At 32.1% G+C, this 20062-nt stretch overlaps 1 protein-coding gene across 2 annotated transcripts in view; it reads right to left on the reverse strand.

Moving 5' to 3' along the window:
* Nucleotides 1–1879: 1879 nt before the first annotated feature.
* Nucleotides 1880–20062, reverse strand: part of LOC111000599 (Down syndrome cell adhesion molecule-like protein Dscam2) — a 51843-nt gene continuing 33660 nt past the window's right edge. For both annotated transcript variants that reach the window (XM_045632210.1, XM_045632211.1), the window contains 13 exons: nt 19399–19551; nt 18454–18583; nt 17611–17786; nt 16422–16601; nt 14923–15117; nt 13479–13679; nt 12901–13061; nt 11390–11564; nt 10304–10421; nt 9124–9278; nt 8691–8804; nt 3909–3986; nt 1880–2663 (listed from right to left, as the gene is read on the reverse strand). In XM_045632210.1, the coding sequence (XP_045488166.1) occupies nt 2635–2663; nt 3909–3986; nt 8691–8804; nt 9124–9278; nt 10304–10421; nt 11390–11564; nt 12901–13061; nt 13479–13679; nt 14923–15117; nt 16422–16601; nt 17611–17786; nt 18454–18583; nt 19399–19551 (1865 nt within the window). In that variant the 3' untranslated portion in view covers nt 1880–2634. The remainder of the gene's footprint in view (nt 2664–3908; nt 3987–8690; nt 8805–9123; nt 9279–10303; nt 10422–11389; nt 11565–12900; nt 13062–13478; nt 13680–14922; nt 15118–16421; nt 16602–17610; nt 17787–18453; nt 18584–19398; nt 19552–20062) is intronic.

The raw sequence follows: 20062 nt of genomic DNA on the forward strand, positions 1-20062 counted from the left end.
CTTCCCATAAACTTTAATCATAATCATTTGTTAATCGAATGATTATGATTAAAGTTTATGTATATCTAGAACTAGGTGATCAGCCTTCTGTGCCTTATGCACGCCCTCAACTTTGGGTCTAAGACATGTCGGTTTCCTCACGATGTTTTCCTTCACCGTTCGGGCAAATGTTAGATGCGCAAATAAAAAGAAAGTCCATTGGTGCACAGCCGGGGATCGAACCTACGACCGTAGGTATCGTCGCACGCTGAAGCCACTAGTCCAACACTGCTCTATAAAATCAATACCGTACCTAATATTTGTGCTAACTTTGTACATATTAAATTGAAACCTATTCGGCAGTTCATTGGGGAATAAAATCGTAGTTTTAACTGAAATTTACGAGCGTCTCAACTTATTTATTTACGGTTCGAGGCTGATTTAGGTGAAGCCGTCTGCTTGAATTGTGTTTTAGCTTAAGGCACTTTCATACATATTGCGCGTATTACGTTATTATTATACTTAAGTTTAACGATGTGCTAACAGCTTGTTTATCCTTTAAATAGTCAAATGTATCGGTTTTGTGTAATTATGTTTAGCGGGGGTGAATGGAGTTTAAAAATTTACTTAAATAACACACACAATACACAAAAAACTGCACAAAACATTTGATTCCAGGCTTGCTAAACTGTAGCAATGACCTTAATTCCATTTCTTCATCGAGAATGTGTATACTTGAAGGCGAAGTCATGCTCGATGTACATGTCAAAATCTAAAGCAGCGCAGGCGTACTATAGAAAAAAATATATTGAATCCAAAGTATTAGCTAATAGCTATCTTAATCAGTTAGTAATAATAATAAATTATTTATCTGCAAGAAAGTGGGACATTTAGATCAATCAATTATAAAAATCTGCACAATTAATACTTCTTTGGCGTAAGAATAAAATTTTATTCTACGTTTGTATAAAAAACGACACTAATAATAGAAAAAAGTATTTAGTATATTGTAAGTTTTATTATAATGCATTATCTAGTTAATTCTATTTTAATATCACAAAAAACTAAATTGTTTGTTACTGGGTGTCGGTTTTTTGTGACGCTGTGCGCGCGTCACAAAAACCTAATTTACTTTCATAATTTTCCCTAACGCGCCAAAATTATAACTTCAAAAATAAGTATACAGTCTTTAATAAGGCTCAACATCCAGGCGAAGCAATAATCAAATGCACATCTATATTATAAAAAAAAAGTATACCAGTGTGAAGCTACCCTTAAAGTAAAGTTACAGCCATAAAAAGTCAGTTGCATTAATTTCAGACCCTGGGTATGATTTATACTCTGTGAATTAGCCCCAGAGAGTTCCTTCATAATTCAGAAACGACTACAACTGTAAAATACAATGTTATTTGTACGAATTGTCGAGAGCAGACGAAACTAGTGTAGTGCTTTCACTATAGAAAGATTAATTTTATTGATTTAATATTTTGCAGTCTCTTATGATGGTACGATATAAGTAACCATTCTTTTTATTTTCTACTAAGTTGTATTTGATTTATACAAGTTAGTACATTAGCTGATTAACTGAAGCAAACATGCAAGAAAGAAATATAACCAAATTCTTTTCCCAGGCCAGGCCAGGCTGTAACAACGAAGATAGATAGCACTTTAATGCATCGTTTCTCAACCATTTTTATGTAGTCGCTACACTACAGTGTAATGACACTATAATTCATCATCATATGTAGTTTGTATTTATTGATTTTCAACAGACTAGGTCCAAGGATTTCTACTCCGCGCTTTAGAAACGATACTTTGATGTGAATTTCATTATTATGAACACATATGGTGTAATGAAAAGCAAGAACATTTTCAAAATTTTATTTCAATACGATACGACAATTGAGTAACAACAAAATTTTAATCCTAACATTTATTTAATAGTTAAGTATTGTTTTACATACTACGGCCCTCTTTTCGACACATGAAGACAATCTAGTTTTGAGCACTAACTTCTGATTCCATAGAGATCTAGAATTTAGGGCCTTAAAGTTATTAATTTAAATTTGTAAATTCCAAATTCATCAACAGAAATATTAGACTTATTTCAATCAACCATGGATAAAATGTATTTTTGTTACACGAAATACATCCACAGCCAATTGATTCGTCAGAAGGATAATAAAAACATCAGTCTTTTAAAATAACATTGAACAATGGTTACGCCTAACTTTTATTATTTACATAATTCGAATATTTCACCTGCCAATTGATTTTAAAACACATTTCAAAGACTAAACTTAATTTGGTGCGAGTCAGACGCTGTAAAACAAGTTTGTGTTACTTAATTCTAAATTGTTGGCGAAAACATTAATGGCAGTAATAAAGCCTTTGAAAGGCGTCACCCACGCTAACCTTAGGTTAAAAAAAACATCCAGAAACTTTAAGAGTTATAAATTGCTGCAACCTTTTTGTAACCTTTCTGTAAATTGTCAAAGGCTGCATGTCAATTGTCAAATTCAAAGTTTAAGAATGTAACAGATTTGAGTAGCTACACACACTTATCTCGTACGGAAATATTTTTACACAGATGCTTATACATTATCAACATTGCTTATGATATGGTTTAGTTTCAATATAAAACTTATAAATTTTTTATCTGTGGTGCGGAGTTCGGCAGTGACCTGAAATGATACAGGAAATTAATTTAAAATTCGTTTAATCACGTATACTTTGAACGTGCCGTGGTCTGTGAAGTATTTCAGGCAAGAAATTAATATCAAGAATAACTCAGTGTATAGCGGTGTCACCTGTACACTATAAAGTTATATATAGCCCTTACATTCTATTCTACCATTCCTTTTTCATAGAAACTTCCTAGAAAATATCGATGTAAAGTTTTTTTTTAAATCGATTAAGACTGTGTTTCATAAACTGAACACTTAAGGCTGTTTCAAAACCTCCAAATCTGGGAGAAATTATATGGGAAAATGGTTTTTACTTGACTTAACTACATTTTTTTTCATACAAAACAGATATTAATAATACATTTCCTTATTAATATCTTATATGTAAGACATAAATGATAAAATTTTGCTCGTTAACATTTGTACAACAATAATATTAAATGGAATGAAAGTTAATACATATTTAGTAAATTAATATGTTTACCTAATGAAAGACTCCGTAGGTACGTTATACTGTTACAAACTATTTTTAAGATAGAAATAGAAAATGACTAAAACAGCATTGAGTTAAACAAAATGATGCAGACTGCTTTAATTCCAAGTACAAACAGGGATGATACAAATAATATGACAGATTATGGTGACATATGACAATCTGTTTAAACATAGACTATGTAGGTAATGTTAAATGGTTGCGTTAAGTTAAACACTATATTAATATTTCATTGTGTGGTTAAAAATATATATTTCAATCATTTTGTTAATATAATGGAAAGTCTTGAGTTAACTTGCTAACATAGAAATAGTTACATAAAAACATTTAGCAACAAAAAGAAGGTCACCAAAGTACCATTTGGTTTTAATCACGACTCTAGAAATCTCACAGAACATGTAAAGGAGGCTCCTTTATATGTTCTGTGAGAAATCTATAAGTGATGCGACTGACAAAAAAAACATGAGAGGTATCAAAGGACGAAAGAACGAAGTTCCTTTCGATTAATTAGAGAAGGAATTGTAATATTTTCTTTATTATAAACAAATATGATCTAATACAAACTTAACCAGTAGACTCAATTTGAGCAATTAGAGTGCCTAATTATTATTTTGTATTAACTTATTGTTTCATTTTGACAACAAATCTGAAGATAGATACATATATCTGACACCTATATGATTTTTTTACGAAAAAGTTCCGTTCCATCATAGAGATTTCATATTTTTAATAAAAATAAGGATACTCACGTCTTGGTATAGCTGATACTGTGGCTTTTGATGTGCTATCGCTATCATCGGATTCTGATCGATTAGCGAAACTTGTCTCTGTAAAACAAAGTATATTATGAGGGATTTGATATGATGAAAATCATATATAATTTACAATATTTGTATACATTAGTTAAATAATTATGTATAAAGGCAACGTACTCCCAGAAAAAAACTACTATACAGGTCTATTATATAAAATATACACTTTATATAACACTGGATATTTGATGGGGCGATCATCAACTCGATTAATCAGTTGATAAGACAAATTTTTTTTTGATTATTTTTTATATTACCATGTAAGTGTAAATACTGTATAATATATGATGTTAAGTTTTAATAAACAATCACAAATCACTTGTAACCCTTAACTAAAGTATTCAATATACGGCGATACAGTGTTACAATATATTTGATGAAAGTTTAGGGAATCGATTCAAAAAAGTATCTAACACACATTAATCTCAGTGAACGATGTAATCGATCAGACGTTAGATAGAAGTAGCCGAGTAACTGAAGTCATTAATTTCACTAAATTACAACAAGACTGATGGAGTACGTTTCTATTCATTGATTCGAAAAATCTCTTAAGTATATTAAGAGATGTAACCTGATTCACCTATGTTTTAATGCCGAGTTGTCCCTTCGCAAAACTATGCTAGGTTCAATGATTGGTAGGCAGAGCATCACATCACCAAACGAAATATAGAAATTTGAATTCTATCTTTTTATGGGGTACTTGTATAGTGTTTGGTTGATAAATGGCACAGCGGTAAATCCTTTTCTTTTGTCTCAAAAAAATTATTTGTAAGTGTTGGTAATATAACAGCGCTAATAGTCATTCGTTAAACGACGGCTTGCGCTATTGCCCCATGTTCTATATAAAATCTAAAACACTCCATTATATAATTTAATAGACTGGAGATTAATAAAAAAGAGTGTGTGTACTTATATACACGTGTGGAAGAAAAGTAACTAAAATGCAGTAGTGATTAACGATAAATATTAAAATCAATCAAAAAGATTTTATTTATATAAATAAATTATAAGTAAATACTAACACCGTCGTATATGAAATTAAAAATTACGTGGATTTAAGATACAATCTTAATTCGATTACATTTTATTTTCTTTTACAAGATCGTTACAATAGGATTAAAAGCAGTTGTTTGAACTCTAAGAAGATTTAGTTTTATGTATTTTTTTGAAGATTGCCAGAATATTCAGATATAGCCATTGTGTACATTATAGACGAAGCCACGGGTCATTACAAAATAATTAAATGTCTCAAATGCCTACCAAAAGTTTTGATTGCCACCACTTAAAGTTTGAACTACGCAATTATCAAACCCACATAACCTGCATGTGTTTGAACTTTAGCTCATTTGACAAGACTTCTCTGATGAACAAAGTTATATTGACGTTGTTATTAATTGTACTTGCTGACAAAGTTTTAGGATAATTGTAGGCTTTACTCGCTGCGTTAATTGTCATACTTTGTCTAAATTTTTGATGTTATACTTCTTTTGGCATAGAGAAAAATGATGAGAGTGAATTTGTAAATGCGCGCACACCGACACCTGAATTCGACATCGTAAAGTTAGGTCTAGGTGGCATGAAAATCGATAACTATGTTCAAGTTGTATATTCTAGTAATTTTATATATAGCACTTGTGTTTCGTAACATTACAATTAAACAGTGTGAATAAATAAATATTTTAAATCAATTTAATATACGGCGGTGATAGTAATTACTTATAATTTACTTATATAAATAAAATATTTTTGATTAATTTTATTATTTATCGTTTATCACTATTGCATTTTAGTTATTTTTTCCATACGTCAAAGAAGTATAACTTCTAACGCGTGTAAATAAATACACATTCTTTTTTTATTATTACCATATAGACTAAGTTACAAACAATAAATTACAAGTGCAGGGTCTGAAACGTCGTTTAAAATGTGTAGGCGTATTCGTTTCATCATTCGTCAAATAAACTAATTTTATACACTCGTGCTCAATACGATTCCCGCCCTCGGGATATATTCGCAATTTATTTCACAAATAGGAATTCTGTAAATATACAGTTTCCTAGTTGATTTGTTGTTAAATATAAAACTATAATATGGATGTCCATAGCGTATTGAACAAAACCATTGCTCATATTAATAGTGAGGTGAGAACAATGTCTTAGAATAATACCGAACATATTGATTGTATTTAACAATTTAAAAAAATATAAAAAATCAGTGGCGCTACAACCTCATTAAGTCTTGGCCTCGGATTTCTGAATCTGTTTCATATTCATTTTTAAATGTAACAGGCAAGTAGGTGATCAGCCTCCAGTGCCTGACACACGTAGTCAACTTTTTGGGTCTAAGACATGTCGGTTTCCTCACGATGTTTTCCTTCACCGTTCGAGCAAATGTTAAATGCGCACATAGAAAGAAAGTCCATTGGTGCTCAGCCGGGTATCGAACCTACGACCTCTGGTATAAGAGTCGCATGCTGAAGCCACTAGGCCAACACTGCTCTATGCACTGCGTAATCCAGGTTCGAATTTAATGACGTGGAATAAGTGATACCATGATGATCTTATGTTCCAAAATAAACGTATTTCATTTAATTTATTTAACAATTAGTATTTCAAAAACGTTTCCAAAACAAGAATGTTATCAGAAAGTCATAATACCGATTCAATTAAGTGACTTCAATAGTAACAAATGGCTGACATGTTAGTTTCGTTTTGAATGGTGTGCGGATAAATCGAAAGGAGACGGTTATATTTCAAAGCAGACGTGATCCCGTTAGTGAATGCTGATTCAGCCGGATATAGAGTTGCTGGATGTGGAACTGACCTATTTAATAGTCAAACTTCGTCGGGTATAAGTTAAATTTAAATTCGTCAAGAAGTCGGAAGTTAAATTTAAACGCATTAGAAAAGTTAGTAAGACAAATTATATTTTATCTCTTAAATATATGTGGTAGCGTTAATATAAACTCTCTTACTTTTTTTATTTATTTATTTAGTACTCCTACAGCTAACATAAATTATATATAATTAGAAACAAATATACTGAGAATATAGCCAAAGATGGAATACATGATACATTTAACAACAAAAAGACTTATAAAAGGGAACAAACAAACAAAAATTATTTAATACATTAGACTAATTGTGATTTAATTTATTTAACTAAGCCTAAATTGGTTGTGTTGTGTGATGATGTAAAAGTGTGGGTATGTACGTGATGGTGTGTATGTGTGCTCATGATGTGGTACTTTTATAAAGATTTTGTTTTCATGTATTACTCAGAATAAGATGCTAACACTACACTAAATATTTTCAAGACGCATTTTGAATTTAAGAGTAATAATAAAAATTTCTATATCTGTTTCATGATCATTTGTTTAATTGGCTGGGTAGCTAACTAGCTCGTAGGTCAACACTACTTAAATTGTAATATAAAATAAAACAGCAATACAATTCTGGTACTAAGGACCGGACATATTTTTTTCTACTAACACTTCGTTGCATACAGAAATAATAAGTTTATGAAATTAAACGAAAAGGATAGCAATCGGCTAAAGATCAGTTAGATCAAATGTTAGGGATATGCTGAGGACAGGTAATGTTTGTACAATAGATATTTAAAGGAAGATAGAGAAGGACCTAAGCTAATAGCGACAGGAAGTAAATACCAAACTGTAGAGACCTTGAAGGATTCGCCAACAAAAGAAGTGTTCAGAGGTTGGATATTAAGGAAAAGCGTAAGCTATTACTATGGCTATAATTTAAGTTACATACTAACATCTCAGTATTAGGCATACTAATACGCATAAGATATATATGATAAAACGATCAACTAAATGTAGTAGCAGTTAGAATATCCTGATATGTGTAAAGTATACTAAACTGTTATGTGTTACTTAACCAAATTTTACTTAGTTTATTCTTTGATAGATATTTATATAGTAATATAATATTATGAATTCTCTATTTCGAAACGCAGTCTATGGCGAGCCGAGGCGGACGTGACGTCACGCAACTGAACGCAAGGACAAGTTGGCGGGGATCTTTCAACTGTGGCTAAAGCAGTGTCGATTCGTATTAGAAATACAAGACTATCTGGATTAAATAAGTTGATTTGTGATCTATGAATAAATGTGATTTGTTTTGGACGTAGATTCTGCCAGTTTTATTTTCTTAACATTATTAAGTTAGTAAAAAGCTGTAAAGCTTTCTTAATAAAAAAAAAAAATAAGTCACGTTCAGTTAACATAACTCAATGTAAGACTAGAGTGACAATGTATCCGATCGCTCGCTGCGCTTTTATTGTCCCAACTCCGACTTGGAACTGCATTGGCACAATCTAGAATATTGAATTTCCAATAGAGAATAAATCTATGAAAATCATTTTATATTTTCCGATAGTGTCAGTTTGCCTTTGAAATAGGTCAAGAAATAACAGGGAATAGATGCGACTTGGAAGTTTCAACTACTAAATATATACATATAAACATTTATTTATAAATGTCTCTATGTCATATATATACTCTACATACGATACAGCATTAAAAAATACATAAAACCCCTAATTTTCACCCCTCTAAGATCAACCCCTATTTTTTATTATAAATGATATACTTGGCATAACGATGTTTGCCGGGTCAGCTAGTATATAAGTATACTAGTTAAGTATAACAAATCCTTGTACAATAACTATGTTATTTTTTTGATAAAATGCACTTGCCCGTATCGAATCTTGGTCTTCCAGGTAGTCTGCTGGGTAGATCTTGATTTTCCACGTGGTCAAATGTACGGAAACCGAGGGCGAATTCCGCGTACGGGCTTATCTCGAACATTTCTGTAGCAAAATAAATAATGTCAGATCTGAATCGCAACATTCTTAAAAAAACTAATCAGTCTTTTTACAATGTATAGCTAAAACCATCTCTTTTTATAACACCACAGAACATTTGAGATAAACAAAGAAAATGTATGTTCTACTGTTATTTATTTTGTGGAATATATATTTACACAATTTAATTTAAAAGCTTAATTATAAAATAGAATAATATACAAAAATAAAATGCTTAGACAGAAAAATTATATACGTACAAGTAAAGTAACACACAATGTCATTGACTCATTATACTAAAGGTGCGTTTTTTCGAGTTACTTACCATTTTTGCTAGGTTTCCGTGGGTGTATGGGAGATGTGTATATCCGCGGCGTATGCGCATATCTGTCTTTGTTCTCGGAGTGCGAAGCGACGCTTTCGTTCCGAGATTTTACTTCTTCAGCGATGGAGTGACGATACTGAGATGACAAGGTCTGTCTGTCGGAATGTTATTATAACTTGAGAGTGTGTGTCAGGTGTGTGTAGGTTTGTTGGTTGATAAATTTCAGGAATTAAAGGATTTCCTTTGGTTTGTACTACGTCATAATAAATTAAGTGTCACAAAAAAAGTACTCATTTAGTCAAAGATTCAAATAAAGAACGCAAATCACACGTGGTGGAAGTAAAACCTTCAAAAAATTTTGTTTTACGAATGACGAATGTAATTTTTTTTTAAGTTTAATATTAATTATTAATTTTGATGAAAACTACTATGATTAAAATTGTCTTTTTTTATATAACAATATGTAAATAAGACTTTTTTCACTATTCTTTTTTTCTTGTATTAGACTTTTCTTAAATTATTTTCTTATTTCAATTTAGATTTTAAAGTTTAATATCAATCTTTAATTTTCATAAACAAAAATAGTGAAAGTTTTAAAGTCAATGAATAGATTTCGTTCATGATGAAGTTTTCACTCAAAAACATGGGAACATTATTTATGGTTGAACATAAATTTTTAATTAATTAATTAATTAAAATAAAAATAGAAATTGTTATAATCTGTGTAGGATGGCTGGTGTATAGTGCATCCAACCTAATGGAAGCATCTTCGACAAGTCTTATGATTGGCTGTCCCGAAAGCACCAGTGGTTACGCCTCACTGATGCGTGGGGTTCGTGCGAGTACCAACAATATCCTGATGGTTATAGCAAATAAGCCTGAATGTGCTGTTTTGAGACACTGGGTTCATATACATGCCCGTGTGCCGGGTGTCTCAAATCAACGTAGACTAATGAACTAAATGTTTTTAATAATTTTACTAACATAGTTATAAGTCTTATAAGTTTTACTATACTAACAACATATGGACTAGTTGATTGGTCTGAAATAAATGATTTTATTATTATTATTATTATTATTAAAAATAGACACACATGTATATTAAGGTGACACGTAAATCAAATGATTTCATAGGGACTGTTCCGTTTAATGAAAGTAAACTAGATTATTATGTACTTACCTATGCCTTTTAACCAGAATACAGATGAAAGCAAGTGAACATATTACGAGCAGAATGGAGCTGAATACTATCACCAACATGTTAAGGTCAAATAGATCCGATGGAGGGCCGATTTCCTCTACAAAATAAATGTCACATATATATCAGTTAAACAGGGACAAAATAGTAATTTTAAGTCCATTTTTACTATCACTTTACATACAAATTTCTATTTAGATTTATACATAATATGGTTGTGTGCTATCCGCTGCAAGTTTTGATTTTAAAAAACAAAGTAGGTATTAAAAATTGTTATTTCTAACACACAAATGTAAGCAATTACAATATTCTTATTAATATTTAAAATTAAAACTAATTCAAAATGTTTACACCCTGTGGCATTGTACATTTACTATACTTGAGTCAAAAATCCCACATTTAAAAGCTATAAATAATAAGAATATAACTATTTGAACTAAAATAGAATATCAAATGGCATATCCATAACTCAAAATCGGCTGGACGGATGTTAGTTATCTCTATTTCAGTAGATTGTTCTCCTCTCCAAATAGCAGAATAAGAAACAAAAAATCGGATAAGTTATCGAATAACAATAAATAAATTAATTAATTTTACGAATGCAAACACCACGTGGTGCCATCTGTTGACAAAACTACGCATCATTTTACACCTAATTCGTGTCAGTTCAAGTGATTCCGATCTCGAGGTGAATGATGATGGAGATGCATAACCAGGCTATTACTTCATCAAAAGAGAGAGAGAAGAGAAGAAAACTGCTATTCTTCTTTCGCAAATACAAAAAATAAACATTTCTGTATTTGCAAAGAAAAGTTGTATTAATGTTAACCTTAATGAAATGCTGAATTAAGTTAACTAAAGTTAACACAATATTATTAGACTGTTAGGCGGAACAAAGTTAGCTGTGTCAGCTAGTTTATAATTAAAGGAAAATTGCCGAAGTAGCATAATCCATCAAAATAAATTAATTAAACAATTAATATAATAATAATTAAATAAATTGACTCACCCATATTTCTCATTCGTATACAATTTGTCAAAATCAAACTACTTTGCATAATATCTCACCTCCATCTACGGTTTTCGTAGCATATGTGTAGAGAGTCGTAGCTTTCCCAGCGTCGTTAAGCGCGGTGACTCGTAGTTGATACCACGTAGCAGGTTGAACGGCTACAGCGTAGTGAGACGGTGCTCCTAGTGCTGAACGATAGTCGTAGCCCCAGTGATGGGCAACTTCCATTGCCTATTATTTTATTAAATAGAATGGTCTTAGTATTAAAAAATATGAAAAATAATCTTGGGAAGAATCTAAGGTCTGGGAGGAATCTAGAAGGTACACGAAGCCATTGAAATCAAAAAACACGCTAATTTCAATAAAGAAAAAATTATCAAACACCTGGGATCCAATAATATCCAAATTAATATCTCAACACAAACAACCCGCGAAAATGGAGGACACCGTGAACAATTTCTGCAGAAACCCTACATCATTTAGTCGATACCAACTCCGGGGAAATAAATACAGATAATACAACATTTTATACAGCTTATACTTTTTTGACATTTAAGACCTTTTGTCTTCAGTCACCGTGACCACGCACGCTGTAAAGCACGCAAAACGTCGGATAAATTTAAAATTATGTTTAAATAATTCTAAGTTTACACTAATACATAACTTTTATCCGTTAAAATGGTGTTTTCTTTAAATGTGTAAAAGTTATGTTAATTAAAGACAATACTATTTTGTATTCTGCCTTGACATACGAATATGAAACTCAGCTGCAGGTTAGTCTGAACAACTGCTCTGAACGCTCCATGGTAAATGCGGTAGAAGATGCAGAGAGATCCTACATCTTATTCCTTACAGAAAAATTATATTATATAATGTTGCAAATGCATCACTAAAAACACAAATAGTGAAGTTATACTTCGAGTGCTATTTATGTTCCCGGAAATAGGTTGCATGCACCGCGTACGATGTTGATGCTTCCATAGAAATATGGAATATGTTACTATGAATATAACGGAACTTGTTAATATTAAATGAATAATTCGAATTTATTGTTTTACTTCTCAGTTTAGCATCTTGACTTTCTCGAAAACACTTAATATGTATTTTAAAGAAAAAATTAGGACTCAAAATGATTACTCTTATTTTTATAGTACCTTCAATATTTTAGTATATACTACACCATTAGTTTTATAAGGAAACTAGAGAATTTTATTCAATTCGACTTATATAAATTGTGAGTTGTCAAGGGACGCCTAGCAGATGTGAAACATCAAAATTATTTTGTACAAATATTTTGCATAAAAGAACACGGAAAAAATATGTAAGGTGGTACAATTGTTGGTTTAGTTTAGTTTACGTCGACTTAAAAATATGTTTGGTAGGTATTTTTAATAAAGATTTGAACGTATTTATACAGTTTAATTTAGTATATAGGTGTGTATATTAAAGAACACATCACTATAAAAAGCTGTATGTAATTATCACTATAGTCTTGTCAGTTTCCACAAGTATTTTAATAAAATATGTAAAATATAATGACGGTGGCTACAGGAGTATAACAACTTACCGCTCTATTATCAGCCCGGTGCCATACATTAGACCCCAGAGGTCTGTAGTCAACATCCCACTTGGTGATGTCACATCCACCGTCATCCCATCCACTAAGTTGTATGTAGATGTGTGTGGCGTTACTCCAAAGCCAATCAGTGGTAGGGGGCGATATTGGAGCTGCAGAAAAGGTTCTTATTTTATTTAAATTGTCGTCATAAAAGTTATCTGTGGATATGTAATTAATTGCCAGGTAAGCGTACCAATTCTTGAAAGGCCAGCAACGCACTTGCAACACTTCTGGCAATGTGACTGTCCATGGGCAGCGGTATCGCTTTAGGTGAGTCTCATGCCCGTTTACCTCCTATTACATAAAAAAAAAATCTCTTTTTTCTTCTTTCTTTTCTCAAAGCCGGAAACAAACTCGTGAACGATTACTATCTCGTGATATACTTTTCAGTAAGTTAATTTACTACTTAGTTTATTGGCAGCTGTCATTGTTAAAAATCACATTTAAACCATTCGTAAAAAACACGATCAAAATAGTCACATAAAATTAAAAAAAAGTGCCTTTAAAAATGTTTTTGAAGTACTTACCTCCACCTAAGGTTGTAATATCGACATGAGCAGGCGCAGATGTCCCAACGTTATCAGTAGCAGTCACTCTAACAGAGTACTTGGTGCCGCACTTAAGGCCCGATAGCGTGTGTTGTTGTATCCCTGCAATGCGGGTTTCTTGGACCACTGGCCACGCTTCCTGCCACGGCCCATCTCCCTCACGCCATGTTAGATTGTAACCTAACATGTGTAATATATATCCTTATATTATGTTTAAGTTTTATTCACGAAACTTAAATGCAGTAGTGATTAACGATAAATAATAAAATTAATCAAAAAGAGTTTATTAAATAAAAATATTAGTAAATACTATCATCGTCATATTATATGAAATTGATTTAAAAACACGAAAATAATATTTATTTATTCACACTGTTTAATTGTACTGTTACGAAATGCGTGTTCTAAATATAAAATTACTAGAATATACAACTTAAACATAGTTATCGATTTGCAACCTAAACCTAACATTACGATGTCGAATTTAGGTGTCGGTGTGCGCGCGCATCGTAAAAATTCACTCTCGTCATTTTTCTCCATCGCGCCAAAAGAAGTATAACTTCAAACATAGAAAAATAATTTTAGGTATTTCGCAATCAATTTGCTATTAAACAAGATTTGAAAAACCATTTCAGATTGACTATAGAATCTACATTTTTTTGTTTTTGAATCCCTAAATCTGCCTCCGAAAATTGTATTTAAAATGTATTATACCCTAAATATGTAATATTAAAATACCCTATTAAACGATTCTCTTGGCAAGGATGTACCATGTTGGTAAACACGCAAACGTTGTTCAAACGTGTTATCAGTCTCAGATCCATATTCTAATTTTAAGCTCAAGTCCAAATTACGTCTTGAGCGCTGTCAAATACGCCAAAAATCATACAGAAATGACAGACAGCACTTGAGATGAAATATAAGCGTGATTGACGTTTAGATTATCGTTCTTCAACTACTTTAATATCGTTTTATTATATTTTGATCAAATACAATCCAAAGAAATTATATTTCGTGACGGATTAGATTAGATTCAGTGACTCACAATTTAATCATTGAGTTTTTAATAAATGAATTATATGTTTAACACATAGTAATAAGATAAAGTAAATCAAAAAAGGAGGAGTTCAACCTCTTAGAGAACTAAATAAAGGTTTTGTAATCTTATTTAAGCCATAACGTTTTTTAAAGGTATGTTTTATACATATTACATATAAAATAAACTTGCTTGCACATAGCAATCAAATTCAAATAGTTTATTAATATGAAAAATTTATTAAATGTTTTACATATTTTGCATTACAAATTTCAGCAGTATGCCGGAGCGGGTAAAGCCGAGGATTAAATTCCTTTCGTTATATGTATTGTTTGATACATCTATTTATATAGTTTACAATATAAATGGTTAATTAAAAATACTTACTAATCCCATATGTCAGCGTATCATTATTAGTCTTCAATTCATCCCATTCAATGACAATTGAGTCTTTAAATGGGGTCGCTCTCAATGTGGGTGGATCTGGGAGAGGCAGAACCTTGACTGAGTACACCACTGAGTCCGATCCATAGAGATTTTTCGCTAGGCAGGTGTAATTTCCACTGAGGGATTGGTCTATATCTAAAAAATATAATTGTAGGTATTATAAGTAAACCGAGAGACTTACGCTGGCCATAGACGGACCGCATGTTTCGGTCGAGAAAGACTGCTGTAGAGGAGTTGTTGAAATACACGACTGCAACACGACCGCATAATGCAGTCGTCTACGACTGCTTGCAGCAGTTGTGTTCGACCGCAAAATAATACCGATGCGAGTTCATTAACAAGATGGATTTTGATTAAGAAACACTCCTTTTCGTACTACTATTACGCAAGTGTAGGCGTAGAAGACACCTTACTATGTGAGTGCGTCTAATACTACAATCAAGAGAACAGCATGGGATATTCCATACTTTGTATCCCTAGCTGAGAGAAGACACGAAAAAGTTTTTAGCTACTTTAGAATGTCCGTGGTTTTATTTGATGAATTATTTACTCTAGGAATTGATACACAGCGGGGAGCGGGGGTAGGTATATAAGAAATGTTGTGTGTATAAGCTATGTGTTTGTAAAGTTTCATTTAAATCCATCAAATAGTTTTTACGTGAAAGAGTAACAAACATCCATCCATACTTACAAACTGTCGCGTTTATAATATTAGTACAATGGTTACATTCGATTCTAATTTTACATCAAGTCATTATTCAGACTGATGGTTTAATATGAAAACCAAAAATATATTAAAACACCCGGGATGTAAGCAAAGGTTGCACAGGAAGTTGAAAAATAAACGACACAATACACATGCAATTAACTTTGATGAGAGTTTCGAGGAAATATAAATAAATGTAAAAATATTACGATATTTTTTAAAAAAGAACGCGAGAGAATTTTTCGGATTAAATTCCTATTCATTATTTTACAATTTATAACAATATTAATAATTTAATATGCTGGAGTTCCTTTAACTGTTTATTTACCTTAAATTTTATATACATTTATTTATTTTTTATAAACTATAACCGGGGCCGTTAAGTATTTTGTAAGCAGATTTACTGCAATTTATTCATACACAAAGGGTGTATGAATAAATGTGTAATAATAAATGTAGGGGTCTTGTCAGCAAAAGTAATTGTTGTGCACCAATGGACTTTCTTTCTAGTTTCGCATTTAATGTTTGCATCGTGAGGAAACCGACATGTCTTAGACCCAAAAAGTCGATGACATGTCAGGCACTGGAGGCTGATCACCTACTTGCCTATTAGATTTAAAAATGATCATGATTCAAAAATTTTAGGCCAAAACCTAAAGAGGTTGTAGCGGCACTGATTTTTTTTTATTTAAGGTACCTTTAAGGTACCTTTCATGCCTTATTTAAAACTTACTTTTGATAAGTAAACTGTCATCCTTATTCCTGGTATACCGTGGATGGTGAGTAATGATGTAATGGTTGTGATACCATACAGTGCGTGGTGGTGGTACACCCACGCTCTTGCAGGCGAGGACCAGAGAACCACGAACTGGTACAACAACTTCGCCACCAAGGGATGAAACGCCGGCTACCACTGTTGATAATAATACATTTATCTCAAGTGAATTCGTACTTGCGTCTATGCTAAGCACACAAACTAATTAAGATACATTTTGATTTATATATAATAGTATGTTGGGTGTTAAAAAACTTCGTCCTAGATTTTTATATTTATTCACATGGCATAAAATTCAATATATATTGGATGTGAACAATATTAAATCTGTTAAAATGATTTTAAGAATGTTCAGCGAGTGAAATATTTCATATTTCACAAAGCTGTTCACAAAGAACGGTTCAGTGGCCATTCGTAAAAAAATTATCAACAATAAATTGTAAGCTTTGAGTACATATATCCTTAATTCAAACTTAACGCAAGGTACACAATTGTCAGTCGTAAGACATAAAATTAATTATTATAAGAACAATGAGAAATATTAGACTGATAACAAATACTTTGTCTTAGTAAAATTAGAAATACGATACAATCACATTGGCATAATTAATCACATAAATGGGTGTATTTAAATAAGTATGAATAAAATCAATTTCAATTATTTAAAGGGCTGCCAACGCATTTGGGAGCTTTCGGCCGACCGTTTGCAATAACAAATTCAAGTGCATCTAAACTGGCATTTAATCAAAAACACTGCACTTTGATTCATATGTGGAGATCGGACGAGTTTAAAATTATTGATAACCTTTAACAAAATTTATCAAATATGAAATTTTTACAAGACTTGTATGCTATCCAATACAACTGTAGTTGAAACAAGAACCTCTTCGTGCTTCATAATATATACCTAAAATTTATATATATATTAGCAAAAAGTATATATTTCCTGTTGCATTTAGAGTGTATCTCGATTTAAACTTACTAATGTGTATGTTAATATTATAGCAGAAATGACCCGAGTCCTGGGTACGATTCATCACAATAATTGTATCATATAATGCCTGTTACTGGCTGATAATAAGATCAAAATAAATGTAGTGGTCCATGTTAGAATAGGCTTGAAATTGACAGTACAATAACGAATTACCTCTTTGTTGGGGTGCATCAGTAACTCGTCTGCTACCAGGACCCTCTCCAATGGTAGTGCTTGCTGTCACCCACACATCATATTGCTTGCCTTCCTGTAGACCCTTCAGCTCATGGCTATGTGTCTCGTCTTGAGTGTCCTGCGCATCTATTCTGTGAGACTCTGGTCCGTCATTACTAGGAAAATATTTTTTTGTTTAAAATTTTTGGACTTCTTTATTTATCATCTGGATTAAAACTTAAATCACCAGGTTAGTTTTATTATTTTAAATACGATATTAAAAAAATTTACAATGAAATAAATTGATTATTGTATCAAGCACATTTTCATTTACTACATTTGAAATTAAAAGGTTTTAACATGTTTGATTGACTTGGACTTGAATTTATATAATGTCTAGGTAAAATTTTAGAAAAATAGGACATTTCAGCTGTGTTTTTTTATTACTTTATTTCGTATTTTCGCTCACACACTTCGTAGCTAACGTTACGACTTGGTAGCGAAAATTCATTTCTGTATGATATTATGAACTATAGATCTAAGGTTCATAGAACATATATCTTGAATATCTTAAATATATTGTTTTATTTCACAATACAAAGCAGTCATTATGACTAAGATGGCTGAAGCGTGCGGCCCTCATTCAACATCTCTAAAACCCAAAATTTAACAAGGCAGAACTCTATTTGTCTATCAGTCGAAGTAACGGATGCATTCTCAAGCTACCAATATAGGGTTATATCGCCATTAGATTAGTATTATTATACGTCACAAAATCCCTACTCAGGAAATACTTATTTATCAACATATAAAATACACGAGCAAACTAAACCTAATAGATACCTGGCAGTAGATTTGCAGTAGACGGTATAATGGAGCAACTTTCCGTTCGGTTGTCGAGGTTTCTTCCAGCTAACAAGCAACGTGTTTGACGACTGCGATAAAAGCTTTATTTCCGCCGGAGCTTCCGGAACTATCGAAACGAAAGGGTTTCCAATAAAACGTATTTGATTTACCAATTCATACATAACATAAAAGGAAAACTTACATTATTATAAATACATCGTTTCAATCGATATAATATAACAAAATGTTTATAGAATTACGATAATTTTGGTTCTTGTAATTCACAAGCTATAAATTATGTTGAGGGAACTTTAAAGTATTTTGTACCGCACTTAAATTAACTATAAAAACGGTTGTCTGTAAAGTCGGTTTACTGACGATAGTTGAACGTCGACAACGACAACGTCATAAGAAAATACTGATGGAAGGGTTGCATTTTTAGGGTTGCATCAAAAGAAAATTTAAATGTTATTTGTTTGATAGATATTTTGTATGGATATACATAGAGATGGAATAAATGGAATCACAATAATTGAATTGATCAAGTTACATTGATTTGTAGTCATAAATACAATTATGTCAATTTTTAACGAATAAACGCCACCATACGCAGCCGATTGTGCCTCTCTGTCGCTCGTTCTGCGCTCTCGCTTGCACTTCAAGCATTAAATTGAACAGAGGTAACGCCGCATGCGTCATAAGCGAGGTAACGCGCATTTGTCATGTTTTTTCGTGCGTTCAGCCGGCTCCATCGAATTATAAGACGTTGTTTCGTCAAAAAATCGAATGTATTTATCACTTCTCTTGACAAGATTGGTAACTTCAGGAATTTGAATTAATTATACTTTATGCTATCGAATAGAAATCTTTGAAGCAGTGTGATCTCTCCCTGATATGATGGTTACCACAAATAAACCAAAAATTAATATAAATAGTACATACCATCCTGCAAAGTAGAACAGACGATAGGGTACGAGAAAGGTCCGATCCCATAGTTGGAGAATCCGGCGACCTTTACTGTGTAGTTGGTGTATTTATTAAGACCTTGTAAACGAATTTCTGTCACTGGTGCGGTTGCATTCTGCCATTGACGACCTGAACGAAATATAATTTAACTTGTAGGGAGTCAAGTCTTGCGGTCCTAAGTTTTAATTTCAGCGAGTTAAGAATGAAAATATGTACGTGTACTATAAATATTACAGTAAGTTTATATTGTTGTTGTTAATAGTATACGGTCTCCAACGGAGTGAAGCCCTCTTTCAAATTCTTCTAATAGTCTCTTATCTTTGCTACGATTTTACATTATTTCCCTGCTATCTCTTTTATCATCATCTTCGCAGGTTTTTTATGGGCATAGTCTCTTTTTTATTTCCACTGGGCCAATCTAAGTATGGTTAATCTTTATTAGTCTGTCATCACAAACACCTCAATGTGACCGGCCCTTTTTTGAATGTATTACGATGATTTTTACTTTTTCATTAATTTGGGCTACAGGTATTATGTTTTACTAATGGGGCTTCTAAACGGGCCATGTTTTTCTGCAATTGATGGCTGCACTATTGGCAATTAATTGTCCGGCCATCACAAAAATGTTTTAATGCAGATG

Source organism: Pieris rapae, chromosome 18, assembly GCF_905147795.1.
Source record: "Pieris rapae chromosome 18, ilPieRapa1.1, whole genome shotgun sequence".
Lineage (NCBI taxonomy): Eukaryota > Metazoa > Arthropoda > Insecta > Lepidoptera > Pieridae > Pieris > Pieris rapae.